This window comes from Eurosta solidaginis, chromosome 5 (genome assembly GCF_040869045.1).
Source record: "Eurosta solidaginis isolate ZX-2024a chromosome 5, ASM4086904v1, whole genome shotgun sequence".
Taxonomy (NCBI): Eukaryota; Metazoa; Arthropoda; class Insecta; order Diptera; family Tephritidae; genus Eurosta; species Eurosta solidaginis.
In genome coordinates this window covers 151,010,246-151,037,748 of record NC_090323.1, presented here as the reverse complement: position 1 = coordinate 151,037,748, position 27,503 = coordinate 151,010,246, and the positions used below count along the sequence as shown (strand labels likewise).

At 38.6% G+C, this 27,503-nt stretch overlaps 1 protein-coding gene across 1 annotated transcript; it reads right to left on the bottom strand.

Annotated features, from left to right (window-relative positions):
- Positions 1-3,808: 3,808 nt before the first annotated feature.
- On the bottom strand, positions 3,809-26,567 carry LOC137252350 (uncharacterized). The gene is made up of 13 exons (XM_067787903.1): positions 26,372-26,567; positions 22,380-22,516; positions 21,818-21,943; positions 21,644-21,748; positions 16,894-16,985; positions 16,581-16,817; positions 16,348-16,506; positions 14,306-14,484; positions 13,476-13,663; positions 12,797-13,393; positions 9,157-10,088; positions 8,838-9,091; positions 3,809-6,635 (listed from the first exon to the last, which is right to left on the bottom strand). Exons 1-13 carry the CDS (start codon positions 26,565-26,567, stop codon positions 6,379-6,381), a joined length of 3,459 nt encoding a protein of 1,152 aa, XP_067644004.1. The 3' UTR covers positions 3,809-6,378.
- Between the last annotated feature and the right edge of the window lie 936 nt (positions 26,568-27,503).

The window sequence follows — 27,503 nt, the reverse complement described above, 5'->3', positions numbered from 1 at the left end:
TGGACGCCTTTTCGAGATATCGCCATTAGGGTGGGCCAGGGGTGACTCTAGAATGTTTGTACGGTATGGGTATCAAACGAAAGGTGTTACTGAGCATTTTAAGAGGGAGTGGGCATGAGGTCTATAGGTGGACGCCTTTTCGAGATATCGTCATTAGGGTGGGCCAGGGGTGACTCTAGAATGTGTTTGTACGATATGTGCATCAAACGTAAGGTGTTACTGAGCATTTTAAGAGGGAGTGGGCATTAGGTCTATAGGTGGACGCCTTTTCGAGATATCGCCATTAGGGTGGGCCAGGGGTGACTCTAGAATGTGTTTGTACGATATGGGTATCAAATGAAAGGTGGTAATGAGTATTTTAAAAGGGAGTAATCCTTAGTTCTATAGGTGGACGCCTTTTCGAGATATCGCCATTAGGGTGGGCCAGGGTGACTCTAGAATGTGTTTGTACGATATGTGCATCAAACGAAAGGTGTTACTGAGCATTTTAAGAGGGAGTGGGCATTAGGTCTATAGGTGGACGCCCTATCGAGATATCGCCATTAGGGTGGGCCAGGGGTGACTCTAGAATGTTTGTACGATATGGGTATCAAACGAAAGGTGTTACTGAGCATTTTAAGAGGGAGTGGGCATTAGGTCTATAGGTGGACGCCTTTTAGAGATATCGCCATTAGGGTGGGCCAGGGGTGACTCTAGAATGTGTTTGTACGATATGGGTATCAAATGAAAGGTGGTAATGAGTATTTTAAAAGGGAGTAATCCTTAGTTCTATAGGTGGACGCCCTTTCGAGATATCGTCATTAGGGTGGGCCAGGGGTGACTCTAGAATGTGTTGGTACGATATGTGCATCAAACGAAAGGTGTTACTGAGCATTTTAAGAGGGAGTGGGCATTAGGTCTATAGGTGGACGCCCTTTCGAGATATCGTCATTAGGGTGGGCCAGGGGTGACTCTAGAATGTGTTGGTACGATATGTGCATCAAACGAAAGGTGTTACTGAGCATTTTAAGAGGGAGTGGGCATTAGGTCTATAGGTGGACGCCTTTTCGAGATATCGCCATTAGGGTGGGCCAGGGTGACTCTAGAATGTGTTTGTACGATATGGGTATCAAATGAAAGGTGGTAATGTGTATTTTAAAAGGGAGTAATCCTTAGTTCTATAGGTGGACGCCTTTTCGAGATATCGCCATAAAGCTGGACCAAGGGTGACTCTAGAATGTTTGTACGGTATGGGTATCAAACGAAAGGTGTTACTGAGCATTTTAAGAGGGAGTGGGCATTAGGTCTATAGGTGGACGCCTTTTCGAGATATCGCCATTAGGGTGGGCCAGGGTGACTCTAGAATGTGTTTGTACGATATGGGTATCAAATGAAAGGTGGTAATGAGTATTTTAAAAGGGAGTAATCCATAGTTCTATAGGGAGTGGGCATTAGGTCTATAGGTGGACGCCTTTTCGAGATATCGCCATTAGGGTGGGACAGGGGTGACTCTAGAATGTTTGTACGATATGGGTATCAAACGAAAGGTGTTACTGAGCATTTTAAGAGGAAGTGGACATTAGGTCTATAGGTGGACGCCTTTTCGAGATATCGCCATTAGGGTGGGCCAGGGGTGACTCTAGAATGATTGTACGATATGGGTATCAAACGAAAGGTGTTACTGAGCATTTTAAGAGGGAGTGGACATTAGGTCTATAGGTGGACGCCTTTTCGAGATATCGCCATTAGGGTGGGCCAGGGTGACTCTAGAATGTGTTTGTACGATATGGGTATCAAATGAAAGGTGGTAATGAGTATTTTAAAAGGGAGTAATCCTTAGTTCTATAGGTGGACGCCTTTTCGAAATATCGCCATTAGGGTGGGCCAGGTGTGACTCTAGAATGTTTGTACGATATGGGTATCAAACGAAAGCTGTTACTGAGCATTTTAAGAGGGAGTGGGCATTAGGTCTATAGGTGGACGCCTTTTCGAGATATCGCCATTAGGGTGGGCCAGGGGTGACTCTAGAATGTTTGTACGATATGGGTATCAAACGAAAGGTGTTACTGAGCATTTTAAGAGGGAGTGGACACTAGGTCTATAGGTGGACGCCTTTTCGAGATATCGCCATTAGGGTGGGCCAGGGGTGACTAGAATGTTTGTACGATATGGGTATCAAACGAAAGGTGTTACTGAGCATTTTAAGAGGGAGGGGGCATTAGGTCTATAGGTGGACGCCTTTTCGAGATATCGCCATTAGGGTGGGACAGGGGTGACTCTGATATGTTTTTGTACGATATGGATATCAAATTAAAGGTATTAATGAGGGTTTTAAAAGCGAGTGGCCCTTAGATGTATATGTGAAGGCGTTCTCGCGATATCGACCAAAATGTGGACCAGGTGATCCAGAAAATCATCTGTCGGGTACTGCTAATTTATTTATATATGCAATACCACTAACAGTATTCCTGCCAAGATTCCAAGGGCTGTTGATTTCGCCTTGTAGAACTTTTTCATTTTCTTCTACTTAATATGGTAGGTGTCACACCCATTTTACAAAGTTTTTTCCAAAGTTATATTTTGCGTCAATAAACCAATCCAGTTACCATGTTTCATCACTTTTTTCGTATTTGGTATAGAATTATGGCATTTTTTTCATTTTTCGTAATTTTCGATATCGATAAAGTGGGCGTGGTTATGGTCAGATTTCGCCCATTTTTTACACCAAGAAAAAGTGAGCTCAGGTAAGTACGTGGGCTAAGTTTAGTAAAGATATATCGGATTTTGCTCAAGTTATTGTGTTAATGGCCGAGCGGAAGGACAGACTGTGGACTGTGTATAAAAACTGGGCGTGGCTTCCACCGATTTCGCCCATTTTCACAGAGAACAGTTACCGTCATAGAATCTATGCTCCTACCAAATTTGAGAAGGATTGGTAAATTTTTGTTCGACTTATGGCAATAAAAGTATTCTAGGCAAACTAAATGAAAATGGGCGGAGCCACGCCCATTTTGAAATTTTATTTTATTTTTGTATTTTGTTGCATCATATCATTACTGGAGTTGAATTTTGACTTAATTTACTTATATACAGTAAAGATATTAAATTTTATGTTAAAATTTGAATTTAAAAAATTTTTTTTTTAAAAAGTGGGCGTGTTCTTCATCCAATTTTGCTAATTTTCATTTAGCACATATAGAGTAATAGTAGTAACGTTCCTGCCAAATTTCATCATGATATCTTCAACGACTGCCAAATTACAGCTTGCAAAACTTTTAAATTACCTTCTTGTAAAAGTGGGCGGTGCCACGCCCATTGTCCAAAATCTTACTAATTTTCTATTCTGCGTCATAACGTCAACCCATCTACCAAGTTTCGTCGCTTTATCTGTCTTTTGTAATGAGTTATCGCACTTTTTCAGTTTTTCGAAATTTTCGATATCGAAAAAGTGGGTGTGGTTATAGTCCGATATCGTTCATTTTAAATAGCGATCTGAGATGAGTGCTCAGGAACCTACATACCAAATTTCATCAAGATACCTCAAAATTTACTCAAGTTATCGTGTTAACGGACGGACGGACGGACGGACGGACGGACGGACGGACGGACGGACGGACGGACGGACGGACATGGCTCAATCAAATTTTTTTTCGATCCTGATTATTTTGATATATGGAAGTCTATATCTATCTCGATTCCTTTATATATGTACAACCAACCGTTATCCAATCAAACTTAATATACTCTGTGAGCTCTGCTCAACTGAGTATAAAAAATAAAATATTCAGAAATTTTATATTGATTAATACTAAAATATTAAGAAAAAATATTTTACACATAACGCTGCGCGATAAACTGAGAATGATTAAAGGGGGATCCGCATCTGTGTATTGGTAAAATTTTGTATTAAAGAAATTTAATTTATGTAATGCTAAATTCCGTGTTTCTTCTCCTTATAGCGATAATGACATTGACCAAAGGTTTTGAAGATGGCCCTTTTCCGGATATAGACCCGGAAGTTCCGGTAAGAAGCACCATTTAGATACTATTTCCATGAGGTACTTGGGGTCGTTAAAGCCTCGCCTGCTAAATATATGTCCGATGCACTCATATTTTTAAAAGGACTCACATCGCGTAACAATTAGTTTTGCCGAGGCTCAACGTCGCATTATTATAGAATAAGGCCGCTTAAGGTAATCCACACTTTGGCATACGTCCTATTCCTAGACGCTCGGTTATTGGCTGTAAAATCTGTCGATCGGCTATCTTATGGGCTATTATGGGAAATCTTTACCGAAAAGGAGGAGTTTGGTACAAATATTAGGATAATCCCTTTATTTGTAAGCTGGGTCTAGACCTATAAGAAAATTAGAAACCATGATACCTTAATAATATGAGAAAACACTGCACAATAAATGCCTTAACATATGAAAACCGTGGCATCGTATCAAACAAGAACGATACTGATTAGTCTAGAAGAGTAAGAAATACTTTTATTTCAGCTAGGTAGGGTGACCAATACAATGCTTGTTATTGTTGTCATTGCAAAAATACTAACGCGAGTTTAGGTGGTTTACGGTTGATGAAAGTCCCTTTCTACATATTAATCCTGAAAGCTCCGGTATTTACACCTTATGACACTGGCTCGACTTCAATGCGAACGATTTTTTTGACCTTATGAGCGTTTAAGCAGTTTATTGTAGTTGTAGTTATGTAGTTGCTGGTTATGACAGGTTTTACCATGGAAATATTGTAAGCATAGCTAGATATTTCACTCTTCTTTATACCATACATACGTTTTGAGGTAAACGTTGAAATTGCGCAACCTGGGTATTTTTATTTGATCGCTTATAACTTACGTAGTTTTGCATCGATTTTCTTCGGTGATAGCTTATCTTTTTTCTAATTAAACAGATCTTTACTCACAGAAAAAACATCTGGAAAAAAAGTTGTGGTTTTGGAACGCTGCCCTCGCAAATAGTAATTTTTTTCATATTTTTTCATAAAAAAAAAACAAAAATCTGATATGATAAGCTAATATCTCGAAAACTATCTGGTTGAAAAAACAATGTATGATGCGTTTATGCAAATTTTATCGTCTTTCCGATTCTGTAAACTTTTTCGCAATTGCTTGACTCCTTCGTAAGATATACGTAATTAAAGGGAGCCATCTTTTTGGTTTTTTCGAATAACGGTAAATTGCAAATATCTCCAAAACGGTACCATAGAATCAAAAATGAACTCGATTTTCGAAGTCAGGGGGTGGTTTTACATACGAATTTCTTAACGGCGTCTCTGGTAAATTTTGGCCGTCGACCAGTGTAATATATCTCTCATATTAATCACTCATATTCATTAAAGGACTCGTCACATAAGCAGTTTTTCTTGTAGATGCGTTTAACGCTACCTAATGCTTGCAGAATAGATTGCACGTGTTTGTATGGAGAACGACAGATCGAGCGACGCTGGCGCCATCTTCCAACTTTTGTTGCAAGCAAGAGAAGAATTCGACATTTGCTTTGGCTAAGGGTGCTTTCACACTTTGCTAGTGAAATTATTTTTCTCACTCTTTGGTACTTTTACAATTTTCACAATTAAAAACTACATTTCAACATAGGAGACAAAATATTTGAGCAAGTGTTTTTCTTGTATAGTGAGAATGTTTATAACAACGCCTCGCGAAATTCTGTATGTGAATGGGCAAGTCGAACTAAGCTTCAATTGCTAATTCTGAAACGTCTTTATGTTTACAAACGCAACGTCTTGCGTGATTGTGGCGTTGTTACTGTCATGCATAACATTCCGTTAAACGCATCTATATGAAAAACTTTAGTGTGGCTCGGCCTTAACTAATACTGTTTCATAAAGAATTTAAGATTCATAAACAAAATAAGTAAATAAGTACATAGTATAATCAAAAAGGCAGTGATTGTATCGTTTTATAATCTTAATTCTCACTTAGTTATCAGGTTTAATTTTTTTTTTTTTTTTTGAAAATTCATTTTGTGTGTCTGTTGCTTTTCTTGTTGTTGTTCTAATTAAATTGTTGTATTTTGAAAACAAGCGCTTAGAAAAATTCCTTATTTATACGTCTATATCGTATATGTATTAATATATAAGTATGTATATCTATATATATATAAGTAATTATATTATTTATGTATGTAATTAGGGCACACAATCAATACACACTACACACTGACTGGGTCATGCTCTGCAGGATCGTCAATATCCTCAAAGCTGTTCTCTGATGCCCCACCTTCCTAGGTGATACTCGTTGGAGTATTTTGTTTTTGGTTGTTAAAGCGACCGACACAAGCAGCACTAAAATTCATTGTCAACATATCACACAGTCGTTTCCCGATCGACATGAATATATTCGACCGGTTGTAGCCCGTGTCAAGAGGCTGGATCAATAAATAGTGATTCCTTGTTGAAATCTTTTTTTAATGTACCATTAATTGTGGTGATTTTTTGGCCAACAGTTTTTTTACGTTTTCTTAGTAACCCAAATATACAAAAAATTAAACAGGCGGTTATGGCTGCTGCTATACAACCGAGCGCTGCAAATACCCCGCCTGGTAGTTCGAGTAGTTTTCTCGCTGAACCGCATTCTTGTTCAGATTCATCAAATCCAGATGGGCAATTGTTGTGGCCTGAAAAGCGCAAATACAAATGATTTTCATTCGAGACAAATTCGAGACAATGAAAATGTAACTATTGGTTTGCGACTATTTGATTTATATTGGATAGGTGTCAACTAACTGAAAAGCTGGTTAATCAAAACTTGTTTATTTACTTAGTCAGAAACAAATCAGTGGGGAATAATCAAGAAAAATAAGTTCCCGATTAGTTATGTTTAACTGAGTAATCACAACCAGATTAATCAGAAAATTTAATTGGTACGCTCGTAAGTAATAAAAAAATTATTCAACTTGCAATAAATTTTTTTTATACTCAGCTGATCAGAGCTCACAGAGTATATTAATTTTTTTCGCATAACGGTACCACCTAATCGAGATAGATATAGACTTCTATATATCTTGAGTAAATTTTGACGTGTCTTAATGAAATTTGGTATGTAAGTTCCTGGGCACTCATCTCAGATCGCTATTTAAATGAACGAAATCAGACTATAACCACGCCCACTTTTTCGATATCGAAAAATCGAAAGAGTGCGATAATTCATTACCAAAGACGGATAAAGCGATCAAACTTGGTAGGTGGGTTGCCCTTATGACGCAGAATAGAAAATTAGTAAACAATAATTAGTTTGGACAGTGGGCGTGGCACCGCCCACTTTTAAATTTGGCAGCTGACTATGTAGGGTTCTGTTACACACAAACTTAGCCTTCCTTACTTGTTTAGTAAGCAGTTATTACTCAGGATCTGCATAATAAGATTCTAATTCATAAATCTTTTTGTTTAATTGTTCACGAACTAATCGCACAAACGACCGAAATGGGAGGATCATCTTAAGAACTGCAATTTCTCGGCTATTGTTGGTAAGTTGGATGTAGATTTCACCCGATTCAGATTTTTTTAGGACCTTGCAGCGTTGGCTAGGAAATGATGCTGGATTCCTGGTATTCTACTAGCAGAAATCAAGAGAGTCCCATCGATAATGCGAATTGCATGCTTTCCTCACCGGGCATGGGTTGGAATGGGATGTGCGGCGAAATAACGTTCCTTGAATTCTTTATAGATACGTAAAAGCTCTTTAGAGAACTGGCACTTGAATCTTTGATCGAAGCAAATAAGATTTAGTACCCAGGTCATATAGATCGCCGCCTAAGCAATTTTGAAAAAAGGAGCAATATCAGCATTATCGCTATTATTTCTGGACTATTTTGTGACCATTATTACGGGACTATATCTGTATAATTTTGATGATGTTTTCGTGATTATTTCGAGCCTTTCTTCGGATAAGTTCAGATTTTTTCGGGAATTTTTCGAGACTATTTTATGACTATTTTGATGCCAATTCTGTATTATGTAAAGATCATTTGAGGTCTATTTTCGTGATCTTTTCGATTTTGGAACTGTTCTCGCGACAATATTTTCGGGCTTTCTTGGTATAATTTTGAGATTTTTCAATTTATTTCAATTGACCTTTTCGGGATAATTCCCGAAATATATCAGGATTGTATTAAAAATATTGAAGCGACTATTTCGGAACCATTTTGAAACTCTTTTAGAAATGATCGAAATAACTTATTTCAGGATAGGTTAAGAACTATTTCAGGGATCATTTTAATACTATTTTGGGTTTCTTCTAAGGATGAATTTAGACTCTAAGGATAACTTCGGTATGACTGTTTTAAGAGCTTTTACGAGACTACTTTCGAATCATTCGGGATTGATTTTTAGATTATTTAGGAATTACCTGAGGGATAATTTAAGAACTGTTTTAGCACTATTTCGGGAACCAATTCCTAACTAGCTCTAATATAACTTTGGTACTGTGCAGTGATAATTTCAAAAGTATATTGAATTTGTTTTCAGAAACATTTTAGTATTGTTGTTTTTTTATAATATCAGAACTATTTTGGGATTATTTCAAAATTGTTTTCCCAATAGAAAGATTTTTTTTTAAATAGATAGGCAGTTCCCACCGATTTTGGATTTTCGGTTAAACGATTTTTTATATATTTTTTCTACCTAAGGACAGAGGGAGCCGGAATTAAAGGATATTAGAATATATATTATGCAATGCTTTGTAAACTACTATCATTTCAACGGTGGGACTCTAAAAATATGAAGAAGGTTATAGCTCAAGCTAGTTTGACAAAAATGGGGTTTTGGGACCTCCCAGATAGAATACATAAGACTTGTAAGTTTACGTTTCGTTCACTTACCATCGCACCACAAACTCCCCGCAATACACGCATCCAATTCAGGACATTTATATTCGCAATCAGATTCCTTTGGATAAAAGGCAATATCAGTCAGTGTGTCATTACTACCAGCGGTACCGCCAGTCATAACGCTCGTATTGCCTTGTAAGTCGAGTTGTTGTATTAATGAATTTCGAGTACGATATATCTCTAGCCATGTAAAAGCAATATCGCCAGGTTCTTTAAGTATGGGCTCTAAAACTAAGCTGACAGGCCTGAAATTTTAAAAAATTTAAAAAATTCTATCATCGTCGAATTAAGTTACTTCAATCAAACTTACTTATTTGTGAATAACGGCTGCCCATTTGTCCAATCCTCTGAAAAAATATGCAACGATGTTGGTCTTGGTCCACTTTGTGCGGGACAAATAACGCGCATCATTTTCAATGGGCGTCCCGCATAGATTATTAAACGATTTTTCGTATGACAACGCATTGCATCCTCCGATGTTGGATCTATAGGCAAATAGGAACCCCATGTCTGCACGAATAATGAATGCTCCAATGTTTGTGCTTCTATGCACCACGAGAGCCCCTCACAACTGGAATCTTGCGATTTCATAGGATATTTTATTTCATCTTCACCGCCAGCACCTTTCAATTTAAGCCGCTTACGACACTCACTAACCCGTTTAAATTCATATGAAGCAAAAAAGGAAACATCTGCAAAATCCTCCGATATATTTAAGCGTGTCACCGTGAATGATAGCTCCATGACACGCGAATTTGAAATGAAGGTCAAGGGGGCATTGCTATAGAGTGTGCTTGAATTGTCACAGAAACAACCCAACTGTATTTTGACATCACGAAATGGTACATCGAATATACGCAACTCTGTCATGCGTCCTTCTGGATCGAGTTGATTGCAACGTGGTCTGCCTGTATGTAAATCAGAGTCAGTTGTGCATGTTCCGCCCTCCCCAAAGGTAACATTGTGCAAGACCAGACGCACGCGCTCTGATGTACCTGCCTCGAAACGATAGAGACAAGTAAGATTTTTAGCGCCTCCTCTTCCATAGAGGAACACATTTCGTGGAACTTGTATATTGCCTTTGCGCTTGCGAAATACTCGAGAGCACAATAGTGGTACAGGATCCTCGCCTCTTCGCCCTGGCCATGGCTCACCGCCCTGTTCAGTATCGACAAACTCGTAATTGAGTGAGAATTGAGCGGGGAAGAGCGCTGTGCCGGTATGCGTATGAAACTCCAGTTTCTGAAATAAGAGAAAATTTGTGAGTTGAGAAGATGAAATGGCTATATAAGTTACAAAGTATTCACATATTTGAATTCCTATGAATATTCGACTAGAAGTGGAAAATTGAGAAGACTTGGCTAGAGGCTAACTGTTGAAGATAAAGCTAAGCGGGCTACGTGGTCTTCTTGCATACCAAATAAAGCTGGTGAGGAGGGAATTCGACTCTACATAAACCCCTTTGCTTTCTTAAAAAGATTCAATTTCGACCCTTCGGCGTTGTGGATTTTTTCCCCTCTTATTCAGGTACCGTAGAAATATACTAAGCCCCATAATCTTCCGGGCTCATTTGTGTTCTCATTTTTTGGCCTGCATTTACAAAATCTATGAACTTTAAATATTTAAAGAAAACCCAACAGGGGTTGGGCTGCGTGGCGTTGGTGACCTTCGGGTAGACTTTCCCATCCCTCCGCACGCAGCTCGGTCAATGCAGAGCTGACAGACCACTTTCCCTCCTTATAAATAAATAAATTAATACAAGGCGCGATTGCCTCCGAAGAGATTTTAGGCCGTCTCTTCCTTTTACGACCACTCCACTGAATAAGCATCTGTAGTGCAATACAAACGATAAAGCGTCAACCTTGGTAGCCTTTGTTTTCACCGACCCTCCCATCAGCTCCGCTGCTGGTAGGCATCCCATAGCTTCATCTACGCTGTAGACGCTCGACTACTTAACGTTTGTCGCCCACCATCATATCGCCTCTATGCTGTAGCAGGTGTTCTTCTTTTCGTTGGTCTTATGGTAGCGAGTTTATTGAGATTATAAATGACTACAAGTATCTGGGAGTTCTCTTGAATTACAAACTATCCTTTACAAAGCACCTCGAGGCAAAACTAGCTGAAGTTAAAACAGAGTAAATACTACCTCGTCAAAATACATAAATAACCCTCGCATTTGTATCTCAAATAAGATCAAAATTTTCGAGATAGCATATAGGCCCATTATGTTTTATAGTGCGCAAGTCTGGGGTGTTGATAAGTTTGAATGCGTAGAGAAACTTCTTCGCTTCTTTTTAAAAAAATTTATTTTTTTACCAGCTAATACCCCAAACTATATGTTACACCTTGAATCAGGTTTATCGTCACTATTCAGTCACACCTTACGTATTCAAATGCTTTATATTGCGCGCTGTTTAAGTTAACCAGCAAATAGACTGGCCCGAGTTGTAACAGAGGAGACAGTGAGACAAGGGTCGTACTGGGTCAAAAAGTGGAGAAACGTTTATGAAACTGTGGACATGCTGTCTCTGTCTGACTTTTCTTCCGCATCGCTTAATATGAGCATACCAATTTTACTAGAAAAATGTATTCAATAATAGTTTGCAGACTATGCCGATAGTTCTTTTCAGTCGTCACATGATCTTTACTCCGACTTGATCCCTATGTACTCTACCAATTTTAACGATGAGCATCCTGCGTACGCCATAAGTCTGAATTTCCGAGCAAGGGGTGGCTTGCTGTTGTTGTTGGTGTTGTAGCAGTGCTTCGCCCCATCCAATAGGTGTGACGGATCACAAATTGTCATCAACAGGCATGCTTAACGAACGAAACGATATCATTTCGTTATGATAATCAACGTTAATAAACGAAACGAAGTCATTTCGTTTCGTTTATTAACGTTAAGAACGCCAAATTAACGTTAATTTGACGATCTTAACGTTAATAAACGAAACGAAGTCACTTCGTGTCGTTTATTAACGTTGATTATCGTAACGAAATGATATCGTTTCGTTCGTTAAGCATGCCTGGTCATCAATATCCTCTAACGGGAGTTCAAGGAAATTTGCTGTTTCAACAGGGGCGGACGATAATGAGAGGGGTGTTAGAGGCGTTGGTTCCACATTACAATTAAAGAGATGGTTGGTGCCATGTGGGGACACATTGCAAGTGGGGCATACATTTTGTATGTCGGGGTTGATTCTGGATAGGTAAGAGTTTAACCTGTTACACTATCCAGATCGATGTTCAGCTAGACTCATAGCGTTTCCCTTGGGAGTATGCATTCCTCTTCCGCAAGTTGTGGGTACTGTTCTTTGAGTACTATATTCACCGGGCAATTCTTGGCATAAAGGTCCGACGCCTGTTTGTGGAGTTCGCTGAGGACCTGCTTGTGTTTTGTAGCTTTATACAGCTGAGTTCTCAGGTGCCGTATTTCCTCATAATGCTTACGGAGATGACTCTTTAAGCCCATGGGCGGTGTTGGCTCATCAATCAGATGTCTGCTGGGATGCCCAGGGTCCTGGGTATTCAACAGGAACTGTTTGGTTAGCATCTCTTTGCTCTCCCTGATGTATTATGTAGGCGGTATTCTGGGGACATAAGAAGACAGCCCGTGGCGGTTCCGAGAGCAGTATTTTGGCAGGCCTGTAGCTTCTTCCAGTGATTAGTTTTTAGGCTTGGTGACCATATAGGGGACGCGTAGCATGCAATCGGCTGGCCAATTGCTTTGTAAGTGGTAATGAGCGTTTCTTTGTCTTTTCCCCAAGAACTGCCAGCAAGATATTTGAAGATCTTATTACGGCTCTGGATTTTCGGTACAATTGCGGTTGCACGCTCACCAAAATTTAGATCCTGATCAAACGTCACACCCAAGATTTTGGGGTGTACCCGACAAGCTAGATTGACTTAGTCTTCCACAAAACTAACTTCATAAAATACAATTTACTTACCAAATCACGTCCCGAACTAACATAACTCTCCAACGGACTACAAGGTCTCAGTCTGTTAAAACCCAAAGCATTATTACTTATGGCAGTGTGATCGCACAACTTTGGCGTTTCATAATCATAAATTTCCAACATCAGACGACATTTGCCTTTGGAACTCATTAACGTCACAGAAGTCTTTTCGGCTGATGACGGATCTTTGTTACTCTTTCCCGAAATATAATTTAGACTCTCTTTGATGCTGCTAACACCACTTTGTTTTCCAGCAGCACCAGCGCCGCCGCCCTGCTGATATTCACTATATTTATTCTCGTTATTAAAGATGCTCGATTGTGTTGCACCATAAATGTAGGTATCAACGGGATTCCAAGCATTATCAATGTTGACACGTAGATTTTTACTTAGCTTGGGATTAAGTGGACTATAATAGTAATTACCGTAGGTGCTTTGATTTAGTGTTGTTGGTTTACTGCCCGATGCAGACGAGGCGACTGGCGGTGGTGATGGAGGTTGACCTGTGGTTGTTGTGGTTTTTGATGTTGTATATGTACCATAACTATCCCACATACGCAGGCGGGTTATCCAAGGTGGTAAGTCGGCCTAAAAGTAGTAAATTAATTTTAATCAGAGATTAAAAGGGCAGTTGAAGCAGAAATTAATTGGCATTAACGTGTACACTTACTCTTCCCAACGTATTGTTGTCATGCAGTGTTTGTTGTAAAATTTGTAGATTGTAACTTGTGAAGGATAACCAAATAAGATCGCCAGGATAACCATGAAAATGGTACGTACATGTCGTATTTGGAGGTAGGGTATGTCGTGGGCTGACTATGCGACCCATGCGTCCGCGGCGAGAAAAAAGTACATCATCTATAGTGAAAGCAAAGGGAAATCTGTTTAAGATCTTGCAAATATTTATGAATTTGTGATATTGTCACAGCGACTAAAAATCCACAGTAGAACAATGAAACAGACTTGCATAAATCACTGTGACTGACTGACTGTGGCTCGGTCGCAGTCACGCATTCCAAAAAGAACAATCGCAAACCAAAACGCAGCCCTCTTTCTGCGTCATCTAGCATAGGTAATTGATATGCTATGACGAGATATGTGATTGCATCTGTGATTTAAATTACTAATAGGTTTAATATCTCACACGAAAATTTGTAAACCATTTCCTTTGATAAGGCATCACCTGAAATTTTCTAGTGCTTTCTGTGCTCCTTGTCAAGTTGGGTAAATGAACTGTTTCTTTAGAAGCGAAAAGGCTTTGCTGAGTTCATAAACAAAAAATAACTAAACAAACAAATCTGGTGGCAAGACATTAGAGATTAGGTATTGCCTTCTATCACTTTCCAGTCACAGTCACGGATAAAAATCGCTGCGCCTGATAAATCACAGTTACAAATAGCAAATAATTAGTTTAACTCGAAATTTGTTGATTTCGAAACTGGTTTAAATGCTGAAAATCGTCATAACTCAGTTAAAAATATTTGATTTTCTGGTACTCACCTGGATTTGTGGCGTTTATATGAAATTCACAACTATTCTTGGTTCCTTGTGCAAAATCGTATGAATCTGAATCAGTAAATATAATGTCGACATCAAGTTCAAAGCCGCGATTGGGTACACCTTGCTGCAAGGGCGCTGAAAAGGGACTGGAATGAAATGCCACCAACATTTCCGGTCCACTGAAAAAAGAAATTAAAGTTAATATTATTGTGGCGGATATTAATGTCGCACATCCCACCACTAGTAATTAAATAGTGCACGACAACAACGACAGCGCTGTCAGCGTAAGACGGCAAAACATAAACACACTCATACTCATACGAACATCAATAACAGATGAATGTGAGATAACTAGACGATCATATTCGAGAATGTGATGTGCGAAGGATCCAGATGTGGGGCATTCACAGCGTATATAAGTGCAGAAAAAGGAAGCACGGGAAATGGTTTGATTTTAAAGCGTCATGTTTTCAATAAATACGCCACCCAGAATCCTTATAATTACTTTGACGAATCTAGAGACCAACTCGTTTAGCAAATGAATGTAATAAATTGCTACCTTCGATGAAGGGCTTGGATTGCTGCATCCTAGTGCGGCTCTCATTATTGTAGGACGAAATCTGAACACCCAGTTCCAACTGAAACTAGTTTTCTTATTAAAAATAGAACTAGAGAAGGAGGAATGCCACCCATAAGGTTCCCCCGTACGCCACTATCACCAGCGACCTAAACACTGCTGTTACGCATCGAGAAGCAGTTTGGCGGATGTTTGCAGTCTGCTCTGCATTCTCTGTATTTTTCCTGTCTTGGAGGGCTTATTGTGCTGGATACTATTTCGCTTCTCATGTACGTGACGCAGAAGCTGCCCGTACACCGAGTGTCCACCTGGGGTTAGTTTTATTTTTGAAAACAGTGCTGAAGGAGGAGAAATGCAACTCATCGGGTTTAGCTTAGGCTGAGCAGTAAGCAGCTCAATTCCCTCTTATACTTCAGCGATCTGCCCGAAAGACCAGCTTGTTAAGCGCATGTCTGCAATATCTTGCTACCTTCGATAAAGTGTTGCTGCCCTGAACGGGTATGATGGCCAGAGTGAATTTTCATAGATATGGGATTTTTAGGTAACTTATGGATTTTATTTCCCCCTTAAAGACAATACTATGGGTCACCAGTCTTATACTTGAGTTTAAAAGTCCTTCTTCGAACATTGGATGGATTTGAAGTAATCCACAAAGCCTGCCATAAACATTGGGTCAAGTTTACAGATATCATACTTTTCATGCTTCTCTGGTATTCTAATAGATAACTTGTTGTCTAGAGAGACATAATCTAGTTAACGCAGTTTTCGGCAATGGTCCCCAGAATGCTGGAAATCTCAGTCGCCTCAAGGCATTAGAAAAATCTTGAACTTTACTAAACACGTATGTCTAGGGGGAGCGTAACTTCGAGTGGCTAGCTTTGGCTAGCTGCCCTAATATAATCATTGCCGCATACGATTGCACTCTTTTCATTGTGCAGACTATGCTGTACTTTTCGATTGGCGGCATATAAATCGTGATGACGCAAAATAGAATGGGTTGGGCGATCGTGGTGCTCCGCCCGTACATTATGTCTGGCTTGTGTCCTCATATTTCATCCTTAGCTGTTTTAGAAGCTCAAATGGTGGCTTTAGGCTTTTTCGTTTTGATCTAGCCATGTTTTTTGATGGCCTGTTGGATGTTTGAACTTTTCTCAATTCAATAGCGGTAGCCTTCAGGATGAAAACTTGTAGCCCCCAATAACTATAACAATTTCAATTTAATGCGTTCAACAGTAGCTTGCATGAAGTTTGAAATATTTTCCGGTTGTTGTTAGAGCTTTGCCATCTGTACCCTCTACTTTTATTAGTAAGGTATTTCACGTCTAGAAGGATAGCACCCTCCCTTATTGTTGGTGTGGTTATTGTTGTAGCGCTAAAGACACTCCCCGAATAATTTGGGGCGATTTAATATGGTCACATTGAACCTTCTAAGCCAAACCGCAAAACCTACAAATTTAACACTTACCGTGACACCACACGAGGCAGCCAGTCACCACCACAATATTTCGCCAAAACGGGATCATTCGTAGAGCTACCATCATAGAATATCAAGTGATCACGTTCTCCTGTACAATCGGACCACGCACGAATGGAGCGTGAAGTTTTGTTAAAGCTCGCAATGGATCTGGTAGAGTAAGAACAAATTAACACCCATATTAAAAAAAAGCCAGACAAATTTCTATGGTGAAATTAGCTTACCTCTTCACCAACGCCTTATGTTGATTCTCTTGATTAACGGCAATCATGGCATGCTTGCTTGTAGGCACTTCCTTTTGTCGTATAGTCCAATAACAGGTCACGTTTCTCGGATACATACCCGGGTAATTGGGACTTTGTAAATGACATTTATTACGATAGCATTCATCAAATTGACGCGTACAATAAGTGCCTGGCGTAACGCGTCCTAATTCCAGCGGCTTATCAGGCAAACCATATCTGGAGATGAAAGTTTATAAAAATGTATTTATTAAAACATAGAAAAAATGTGTTGCCCTAAATTACAAGCGCTTACCTTACTACAGCATCGGTTTGACTGATAAATTTATAGCGTATTTTGAATTCAAATGGTTTTTCATCATGGATATTCTTGGGCGGATGAAAGACCTAAAAAATATATTTTATAGTTGAATTAATCAATATTCAATAGACGCAAAACCAAAAATAAAAGGATTCAGCAAGCTACAAAAAACACGAAGCCAAATTGATCGCGGCTAGGATAGCCCCAGTGTTCTTGATGTACGCACTCTACTCAAGTGCTCGCACAGTTTTACAGCAAATCTTCCTAGTGGAATTCCATTATATTAACGTCAGGAAGGAGTCTAGAAATTATTCCATCAGAGGTATTACAAAAAAGGTGTTCAAATGGACAAGCAGTATTGCTGGAAGAAATTCGGTGAAAACCAAAGCGAAAAATTGTTAAAGTCACGTTAGACACTTCCAGAGTCAATGCCCACCACAAGAACCACACTCCCATGTGGCACACCGATGGCTCAAGCAGACAGAGGGCATCGGATAAGGGGCTCTTCGACTATAGAACTGGCATGTTCATATCACTGGAAAAATATTCGAACACTTTATAGGCTGAAGCTATTGACATAAGCCTGTGTGCAGAGATCAGCCTGCAACGAGGCTATTTGAATGAGCGAGTAGTTAAATTTGGCGAGAGTCAGGCCTCTCCTCTCTTTTTATACTCAGTTGAGCAGAGCCCACAGAGTATACTAAGTTTGATTGGATAACGGTTGGTTGTACAGGTATAAAGGAATCGAGATAGATATAGACTTCCATATATCAAAATCATCAGGATCGAAAAAAAATTTGATTGAGCCATGTCCGTCCGTCCGTCCGTTAACACGATAACTTGAGTACATTTTGAGGTATCTTGATGAAATTTGGTATATAGGTTCCTGAGCACTCATCTCAGATCGCTATTTAAAATGAACGATATCGAATTTCGAAAGTGCAATAATTCATTACCAAAGACAGATAAAGCGATGAAACTTGGTAGATGAGTTGAACCTATGACGCAGAATAGAAAATTAGTAAAATTTTGGACAATGGGCGTGGCACCGCCCACTTTTAAAAGAAGGTAATTTAAAATTTTGCAAGCTGTAATTTGGCAGTCGTTGAAGATATCATGATGAAATTTGGCAGGAACGTTACTCCTATTACTATATGTATGCTTAATAAAATTAGCAAAATCGGAGAACGACCACGCTCGCTTTTAAAAAAAAATTTTTAAAGTAAAATTTTAACAAAAAATTTAATATCTTTACAGTATATAAGTAAATTATGTCAACATTCAACTCCAGTAATGATATGGTGCAACAAAATACAAAAATAAAAGAAAATTTCAAAATGGGCGTGGCTCCGCCCTTTTTAATTTAATTTGTCTATGATACTTTTAATGCCATAAGTCGAACAAAATTTTACCAATCCTTTTGAAATTTGGTAGGGGAATAGATTTTATGACGTTAACTGTTTTCTATGAAAAGGGGCGAAATCGGTTGAAACCACGTCCAGTTTTTATACACAGTCGTCCGTCTGTCCTTCCGCATGGCCGTTAACACGATAACTTGAGCAAAAATCGACGTATCTTTACTGAACTTAGTTCACGTACTTATCTGAACTCACCTTATCTTGGTATAAAAAATGAACGAAATCGGACTATGACCACGCCCACTTTTTCGATATCGAAAATTACGAAAAATGAAAAAAATGCCATAATTCTATACCAAATACGAAAAACGGATGAAACATGGTAATTGGATTAGTTTATTGACGCGAAATATAACTTTAGAAAAAACTTTGTAAAACGGTTGTGACACCTACCATATTAAGTAGAAGAAAATGAAAAAGTTCTGCAGGGCGAAATAAAAAACCCTTGAAATCTTGGCAGGTATTACATATATAAATAAATTAGCGGTATCCAACAGATGTTGTTCTGGGTCACCCTGGTCCACATTTTGGTCGATATCTGGAAAACGCCTTCACATATACAACTACCACTACTCCCTTTTAAAACTCTCATTAATACCTTTAATTTGATACCAATATCGTACAAACACATTCTAGAGTCACCACTGGTCCACCTTTATGGCGATATTTCGAAACGGCGTCCACCTATAGAACTATGGCCCACTCCCTCATAAAATACTCTTTAAATTCATTTGATACACACGTCATACAAACACATTCCAGGGTTACCCTCGGTTCATTTTCCTACATGGTTATTTTCCCTTATGTTGTCACCATAGCTCTCAACTGAGTATGTAATGTTCGGTTACACCCGAACTTAACCTTCCTTACTTGTTTTCTTTTTTTTTTTTTTAATTTTTAGCATCCAATATATTTTTCCAACTGTATACATAGAATAAATCTAACAAATTTGTGGTTTTTTAAAAGTAATTCATAATTAATTAAACTAAATAAACTTGATGGGCATGGAGGGATTGTCTCAGTAATGTATCCATTTTTTTAAGAATTTATCAGTGTTGAAAATCTGTGATTGACTTTCTTTGCAGGCGCGTGAAATTAGTTGGTCTTGCTGACAGGGCTAGAATGAATGGGTTGGCGTAAGTTAGAAACCTCGTGTTGTATGAAATAGCATACTTTTTGATTTCTTGAGCTATTGTTGGAGCCTTTAGATCCAGGTGTAGCTGGTTGTTAGTCACATAGTAGGGTGCGTTTACAATCATTCTAAGGTTTTTTGATTGGAATCTTTGGAGAATTTCTATGTTTGAGTTTGCTACAGTTCCCCACAGTTGTATTCCATATGTCCAAATGGGTTTTATGATGGCTGACTAAAGCAGGACTTTGTTATCAAGTGATAATTGTGTATTTCGGTTTATAAGCCAATACAGATTTCTTAGTTTGATACCAAGGGATTTTCTTTTTTCTTTTCCTCTCTTTGAGATTTGATCTTTCAGGACTTCCAAAAAGGAGAGGTTGTAGTAATACCACCCGTTTAGCATGGGTCCCGGGAAACAGAAGGGTGGATGGCAACGAAATGATCCCATTATTACGGTAGGATCATACAAAGTAAAATAAAAGCTCAAGTGAGGGGAGATACGCATAAAGCAGAAACACTGGCACACAGGTATACAACAAAAAAATATTATTAAGCCTTGATTGAAATTCCAAAAGCAGTCTGCGAATTTTAACAGGAATACTCATAGGTCACTCTCAACTCAAAAGTCACATGCACAAACTAGGCATATGTCCTAGTTGCCTCTATCGGTTCTGCCACAGCGAGGATCAGACTGAATAGCACATCCTTCTGAACTCTATGCCATCGCGTGAAGAAGGATTATCAGATCGCTGAAGTATGGAAGAAGAAATAATCACTTCTTTTAACCGATCACTATTATGACTTCCGGGGAAAAGCTTATACTAGTCGCTGGGAAGAAAATGAGGGTACAATAGACCTCTAGGTCGCAGTACAAAGCCTCACCACAAATATATCTCTACGGCAAAAGTAGCCGCTGTTTGTGTCGATCCAGAAATAAGTAGATCCTACAGGCTACCAGTTTACTGCAGCGTTTTTCAGGCGGAAATTATTACCAAAAAAAGCAGCAGAAATTCTAGAAACTGGGACAATAATCTTGCACAGTACTTCATCAAGTGTACAAAGAAACATTGGACGCCGGACCACACATTTATACTGGGTTCCCATTCATAACGGAATAAAAGGTTAGAAAAGTCCGACTAGTTGATAAATGAGGGTGCGGTACTCTGTGAACCGACGGTAGACGCCCTAGTTAATTTGGGTTCAAAAGGAGAGAGTAGTTGCATATGATCCATTATGCAGGACAGAAGCTCGGGGTGCAAAATTCCTAAAATCATGCTCAAATCGCACGATATTAGAAGCACAGAGTCACTTATATCTCTGCAGAGAGAATACTTAAGGCTCACGATGGGCATACTAACTGGACACTGGACTCTAGCATCACATGCTTATAATTTAGGCCTCGTCACCAGATGTTGGAAGTGCGAGCTGCAGGAAGAAACGGTTTAACACGTTTTGCGTTCGTGTCCTGCGCTTGCCAGGTCAAGGCACCAGCTATTAGGAGCTGCAGAGTTGCAACATTTCGAGACAGTAATTAAGCTAGGTCCTAGAAAACTTTTAGAGTTTGCCAAGAGGACGGAGTTATTCTATAACATAAGTCCTGGTACCTGATTGGGGTTCTTCGGTTTGCTCTTCAAACGAATTCCGATAATTATATGGACACATCCAGTCTATGTGAGGTTCGTTTTGTTGTGTTGATTTTCCGACAGGGTTGTTAATTGATGTATATCGGAACGATTTTCCGTCATCTGTGAAATTTGGTTTGGAGACAAGCGTTGCGCCATCATCAGTGTCGATTTTCGCCGAAACTGGTTTGTCTCCAAAACAAATTTGACAAGGGATGGTAGAAAATTTTTCCAAAATATATCTAATATAAATGTGAGGCCCTTATTGACCGGCTTATTCAACCCAACCTAATGTAATAGTAAGGCTAGGAAAAAAGGTAATATGCAAACGGCGATAAATCGACCTTGCAATTATTCTTATTTTAGACTAAACCGCAAAGAATATATACATATTATATTTTTTTGATTTTTGAATAAAATACGGAAAGGGAGCCAAACCAGCCGTACTGTAGCAACTCAAGCGGTCTGAAGGATGATGTTATAGCTAGCACTGGGCTAGAAATAAAAGCGGTCTTAATCTTGGTTTTCTCTATACCAACAAAAACCCCGTTCATCCCTTCACCGATACTTGCCTTAACTGAAGCAGTTACAGTTGATGTTTCACTAAAATACAATTGTGGTCCAGTTGCCTTCCCGCACCAAGATCCTCCTGTGAAGGGGCGGCCCAGCTCGCTTAGCTAAAATTATTTAATTAATTTTTAATATCAATTTCTTGTTTTAAATTAAGCAAATCAAAAGATTCTCACCTGCATAAAGCCTTCGGGGCAACCTGGCAACTCACCAGCAGGATTAACATTACTTTCATAACCTTCAATATCAGAATCAACCATACCTTCATCAAAGCGACCAACCGTAAAGCTATCGAAAATAATCTAAAGAAGAAGACAATTTAAATGTTTATTTGCATTTACAATCAATATTATCCATAAATAAATTCCATATCAGTTTTCAAGCCAAACTAAGCTAATAGCAAAAGAAAATGAAATTAAGCGTACATAACTGTGTGCTCATAATTTTATTTTAAATACACACATATACATATACAAGTGTAAGTGCAAAAAATGCAGGTGTTGAAGATAACGTCACTAAGTATGCTTGTTTTTTTTTTATTTTAAAATCTTTTTCCTAACTCGACTTTTAAAATGCCCAAGCCAGTGCAAAGGACGTGCCGAGGATTTTATGTAATACATGTTTACATACGCGTATGTATGTGTGTTTGTATAAAAAAAATAAATATAGAGCAAAATAACTAGTAGAGAGTTATAAATAGTAAGTAAATTTTTAATCAATTCTCAATAGCATACTTACTTGCACAATATCGCCTTGTTCACGCCCAGAAGCTGTGAAAGTTAAGTGACACAAAAAAGGCAGTCGATTCCATTGTGGTGTTGGCACTTTTAATGTATAGGTGCGGCCAACGTCACCATAATAAGTTCGGTTGCAAACTGTAAATTGGAAATTAAATATGTAAATTATTATGTGTAAGATTTTGTTGTACAGATACACACATAAACAAGAATTTGTGTTCGTGCACAAACTCAGTGAGTGTGAAGAGCACAAAAAAAAATCTCAAGGAATTGTTAGCTCCTGACAAATCACTATAGAGAACAATATAGAAGTTAATTGAGCAGGGAAAATCCAATTCGGGCATAAGTAAATGATTTTAAGTGTCAGTGAAATCAGGGTTTTCTGAAATTAATTGCTTTCGTTTTGATAATTTATGGGAATTATTGTCTCTTCTGCGTCAGGGAACTAAATCAGTGAAAGTAAGTAATTACGCTCAAAATTAAGTTTAATTTTAAATAATTCATCTGCACAAAAATTCAACGCATAAATTGATGGTCGGAGCACGTACCAAATTTTGAAGAGAAGCTCGGCCTTATGCGGCAGTTACCCACCGACGTGTGCCGTACGTACGGACGTTTGTCGTACGAAACACGTTTGACCGAACTCTCAAGCCCGTAGGAATCAATGTGTGCGTCTGTGTACATGTACGTAACATATTTGTGTGTGTATTGTTTACAGATAAGCACTGTTGCCATTGACCATTTTGCATGCATGCTTATGGAAACATCAACTTTTTCCAATTTAATTTTTGATATTGTAAAAGGCCGGAATAAATATTAAATAAGTATAAATAGATTACATATTTATAATCTGCACTTTTACATAATTATTCAGAATTATTTTCACAATTTTTCAAACTTTAATTAGGTGTTTTTGCATAAAAGTGCAAACGGTCAAAAATTAGCGCACAAAAGTTTACTAGGCAACTCTGTCTAGTGAGAGAGCGATCAGCTGACACGTTCTTACGGAAAAAATCAAAATTGTTTTAATTTCTACGTTCCGGGCTACGTACGTACGGGCGTTGCACGTCGGTGAGTTTTCGTTTATATTGCACACTCATAAGATAGGTCGTGTCAGCTGACATGTTTTTGGTACGTACGTTCGTGAGTAACTGCCGCATTAGGCCGAACGAGTGCTTGCCCGACGACTGTATCATTGCTTTGCCCACTCCACAAGTAAACTGTAAACTGCGCCAACTATGGCGGTATCGCATTTAAGGTTCTTTCAAGCATATTGTGCAAAAAATTTAAACCCACGGTTTGTCTGCTGAATGGACGACCTTATCAGTACGCCTTCAAACCTGGTAAATACGTTTGATACGAACTGGTAATACGTTTGAATTTGAAGCTGTATCGGACTTGGACGTCATAAAGTGTATATCAAAAATTAAATCGAATGCTACTGGCGTGCACGGGATTCCCAAAAGATTTATAATAATGGTGTTACCACTGCATTACTTCGTCTTGATTCCATAATCAATCGAAGATTGCATCAGTTCGTCCCTTTGCAAAGAAGAAGTATGCCGATACTCCTTCTGAGTTCCGTCTTATTAGCATATTATCTGCCCTGTCCAAAGCATTTGAGGCATTAATAGCCGAACAAATCTCAAACCACGTGCAGAGATATCAACTTCTGTCACCTTTTCAGTCTGGATTTAGGGCTAAGCTAGGTTGTGCAACAGATATGCTTAAGATCCTCGACGATATTCCATGAAAACTTACTAACGTTGCTGTATCTGCTTAACTTTTCCTAGGCATTTGACTCAGTTGACCACCATTTGATCTGCGCTAAGCCGAATTCCTACCTTGGTTTTAGTGACAATTCATTGGCGTTAATTAAAAGCTATTTAGCCAACCGATACCAACTGGTAATTATAAGACCCAAAATGGCAATAGTCTACCGTGTGCCTCAGGGGTCAATTCTTGGGCCGTTGCTGTTTAGCTTATTTATCAATGACATTTTTACAGTCTGTAAATTTGTTACTATGCACCGCTATGTCCAGCTTTACCTTTCTAGCCGTATTGATGACGTCAATGATATCTGTGCTAAATGTTCCATTGGGCTAATAACAACGGGCTTCGTCTTAACGCAAATAAAACTTACGTCTTGCCTGTATCAAAGAGAAAGTTCGCTGAGACGGGTATTCCACCGCTTTGTATTGGTACCGACCAAATTAAACTGGTGAGTAAAATTACAATCCTCGGCTTTGTAATCAACTCCAGTTTGACTTGTGTTGACCACGTTAACCTGGCTATAGGAAGGTTGTATGGCGCACTGCGAAATCTGAGGCTATCGGCGATGTTTACTCCACGGAGCATCTGCCATAAATTGGCTGTCCAACTAATTTTACCTTATTTGACTCGGCTCATAGGTTATACGTGGCCTTTAACCATATAACACGCTATGTGAATGGACTTGCGAAGTTCGACCACATATCCCGTTGGAAATCTAGTATTCTAGGATGTCAAATATCCGACTATTTCAAAGCCAGGAGCTACATTTTCCTTTTTAGACTCATGCTCATTAAGACGCCCTTATATCTTTATAATAAAGTTTCTTTCACAAGATCCGCTCGTTCAAACGACCTTATAGTACCCACATTTAAATCTGTTGTGTCGACTAGACCATTCTTCGTGAACACTATACGTGCCTGGGAGCAGCTATAAGAATGTTATCTATAACTATTTGATAACGATACCAGAATAAATTACAATTTAGCTTTTATGGTTAGACTTACATATCTGTTTATACCAGTATCATGTAACTGTTTATTTTCTTTTTGTACTACTACTTTAACTATCTCTTCTTTCATGTTGTACTATAAAAGACCTCAAATTTTATTGTACTAATAATTTTGATGAATAAATACGAATACGACCAGATTTTCACTATTAGCTAAATTTTGGAAAAAACCAGCGAATAAGAATTGACACACATTACCTGCAGCCCTTGACAACACGAAAAGGGGCTGCCTATATGCCGCTATGTCTTAATTTGGTTTCCCTGCAAAACTTATACACTAGTGCAAAATGACGATAAGCAACACTATCAGCTCAGTTCGAATTGGGAAGGACCATACCGAGCCGTTCAAAACTGAAGGAGGCTTCAGCCAGGGTATAAAAAGTCGCACAAAATGGCTTTTGGGCCCTTAAAACCGAAACAACCGCATGAGCCACCACACATGTGTATGTAATAGCTCCAATCCAATCATTCTTTTCCATTTTGTTATTCAGCTGATGCCTGCTTGAACAGGTGTAAGGTGCTTATTACATGGTGAAATCACCAAACCCATATATATGGCAAACCAATTCTTTAGCCGATTACAGGAAGGGCAATTTGAGACACGACTCACGTAATCGCACCCCTTTCCGGTACAGTATTTAATTTGGGTTCGTTAATAGCAGCGCTGTGGGTAGTGAAAAAGAATTTTTAAACCTAGTTTTTAATTATTTTTAGAAATTGATGGACTAATTTTTACTTTAAGTATCTATCTTTGTAAAGCTGATTGTAAAAAACTTTGTGTAGGGAAGGTTGTAGCCCAACTGGGTCAGCAGTTTCACAGAAATTTAGAACTTTGATTTAAAATGTGTTTTGATATAGCTCGATAATATGAGAAGATAAGACCTGCAGCTGCTGACTGATATAGGTAATGCTCTATAGATCTTTTATAATTCCCGTCGTATTATTCGTCGCAAAAGTATGGACGATAAGCAGATTTATTTGTACTGGCCCTTGGGATATCGGAGAAATAAGTTCTTTGAATTAGAATTTACAATCAGCTGGATGAGCTCTGCGGAAAATTGATATAGTTCAAAGCACTGACATCGGAGAATAGGGTGAAGGATCCGCTGTTTTGAGAAAATGAACGAGAGAACGCGTAAATCTCTAACTAACGCTATTAATTAACTACACCAAAATGTCCTAGGCGGTTTGACTCTCGAATTTCTACTTACCAGAGCAATGTTTTGGCTCATCACTGTTATCCTCACAGTCTGCTCGCCCATCGCAATACTTGTTTAACGGTATACAAATGTTGTTATTGCCTTTGCAGGGAAACTCCGATACGCGACAAGCAAAACCTAGCATGATCGCTAATTGTACGAGAACCAGTGTGAACCAGGTACCCCATTTTCCATTATAACCAAACATCTGCAAAGAAAGCAAAATACAATGAGTGTAAGATTTGGTTGTGTTAAAGCGAATTCAGTTAGTAAAATGTAAAATTCAATTGCAATATACTCATAAGGAATATGGTATATTGAATTGGCTGATCAATAAAGGCCACGTATAGACTGAGTGTATTATAAGTATGTACATATGTACGATATTTATGAAGTTATGGAATAAAATTTTAAATAGGACAATTCTTTCAAACCTAACATACCTGGTTTTTCCAAAATTCGGAGTCGAACTTATTTTTAATATTACACTAACTGAATTCGTTGATGTTTGTATATATTTAGTCATTACGATGTAATTGAAATCCAAGCAGAATCAAAAAGATCTAAATTTTCAACCCAAACTTAACAAAAAAATCCGGTATCGAGCATATAAAAACAGGATGAATCCCTCCCCTGTGTACAAAAAGATAAGCACGTTGTTGTGATAAAAACCAACGAATTACACGCAAACATATCCAAAGTACTTGAAAAGACGGTTACGGGTATGTAAACGTATCATTTTTGTGCATTATTTGATAGGGTTATACAAACATACCGCAACAGAAGCTTATATACTTAAGCGTGTTAAAAAGTTCTATTGCACAGAGGATGTTAAGTCCCGTGTTCGTATGCGTTTACTGCTATGGTGTATATGACAGCATGATCAGGCTAAAGACGAAAGGTGCGTTGCCGTCTACAAGCTTGAAAGTGATAATGCCTTAGTCTCAAATTACGCTGCTCTCATGCCACAATATAGGTATGTATATGATTTTATACTGCCTACTATTCACCTAGGATAATGTTATTTTCAATACCAAAGCATAAATAGAACTTTAAAGCTTCTTGCTGCCGCTTGATGATGAAGACTTGGAAACGAATGTTTTTGATCATCCAACAAAGTTCGAGATCCAGGTTCTTAGATAGT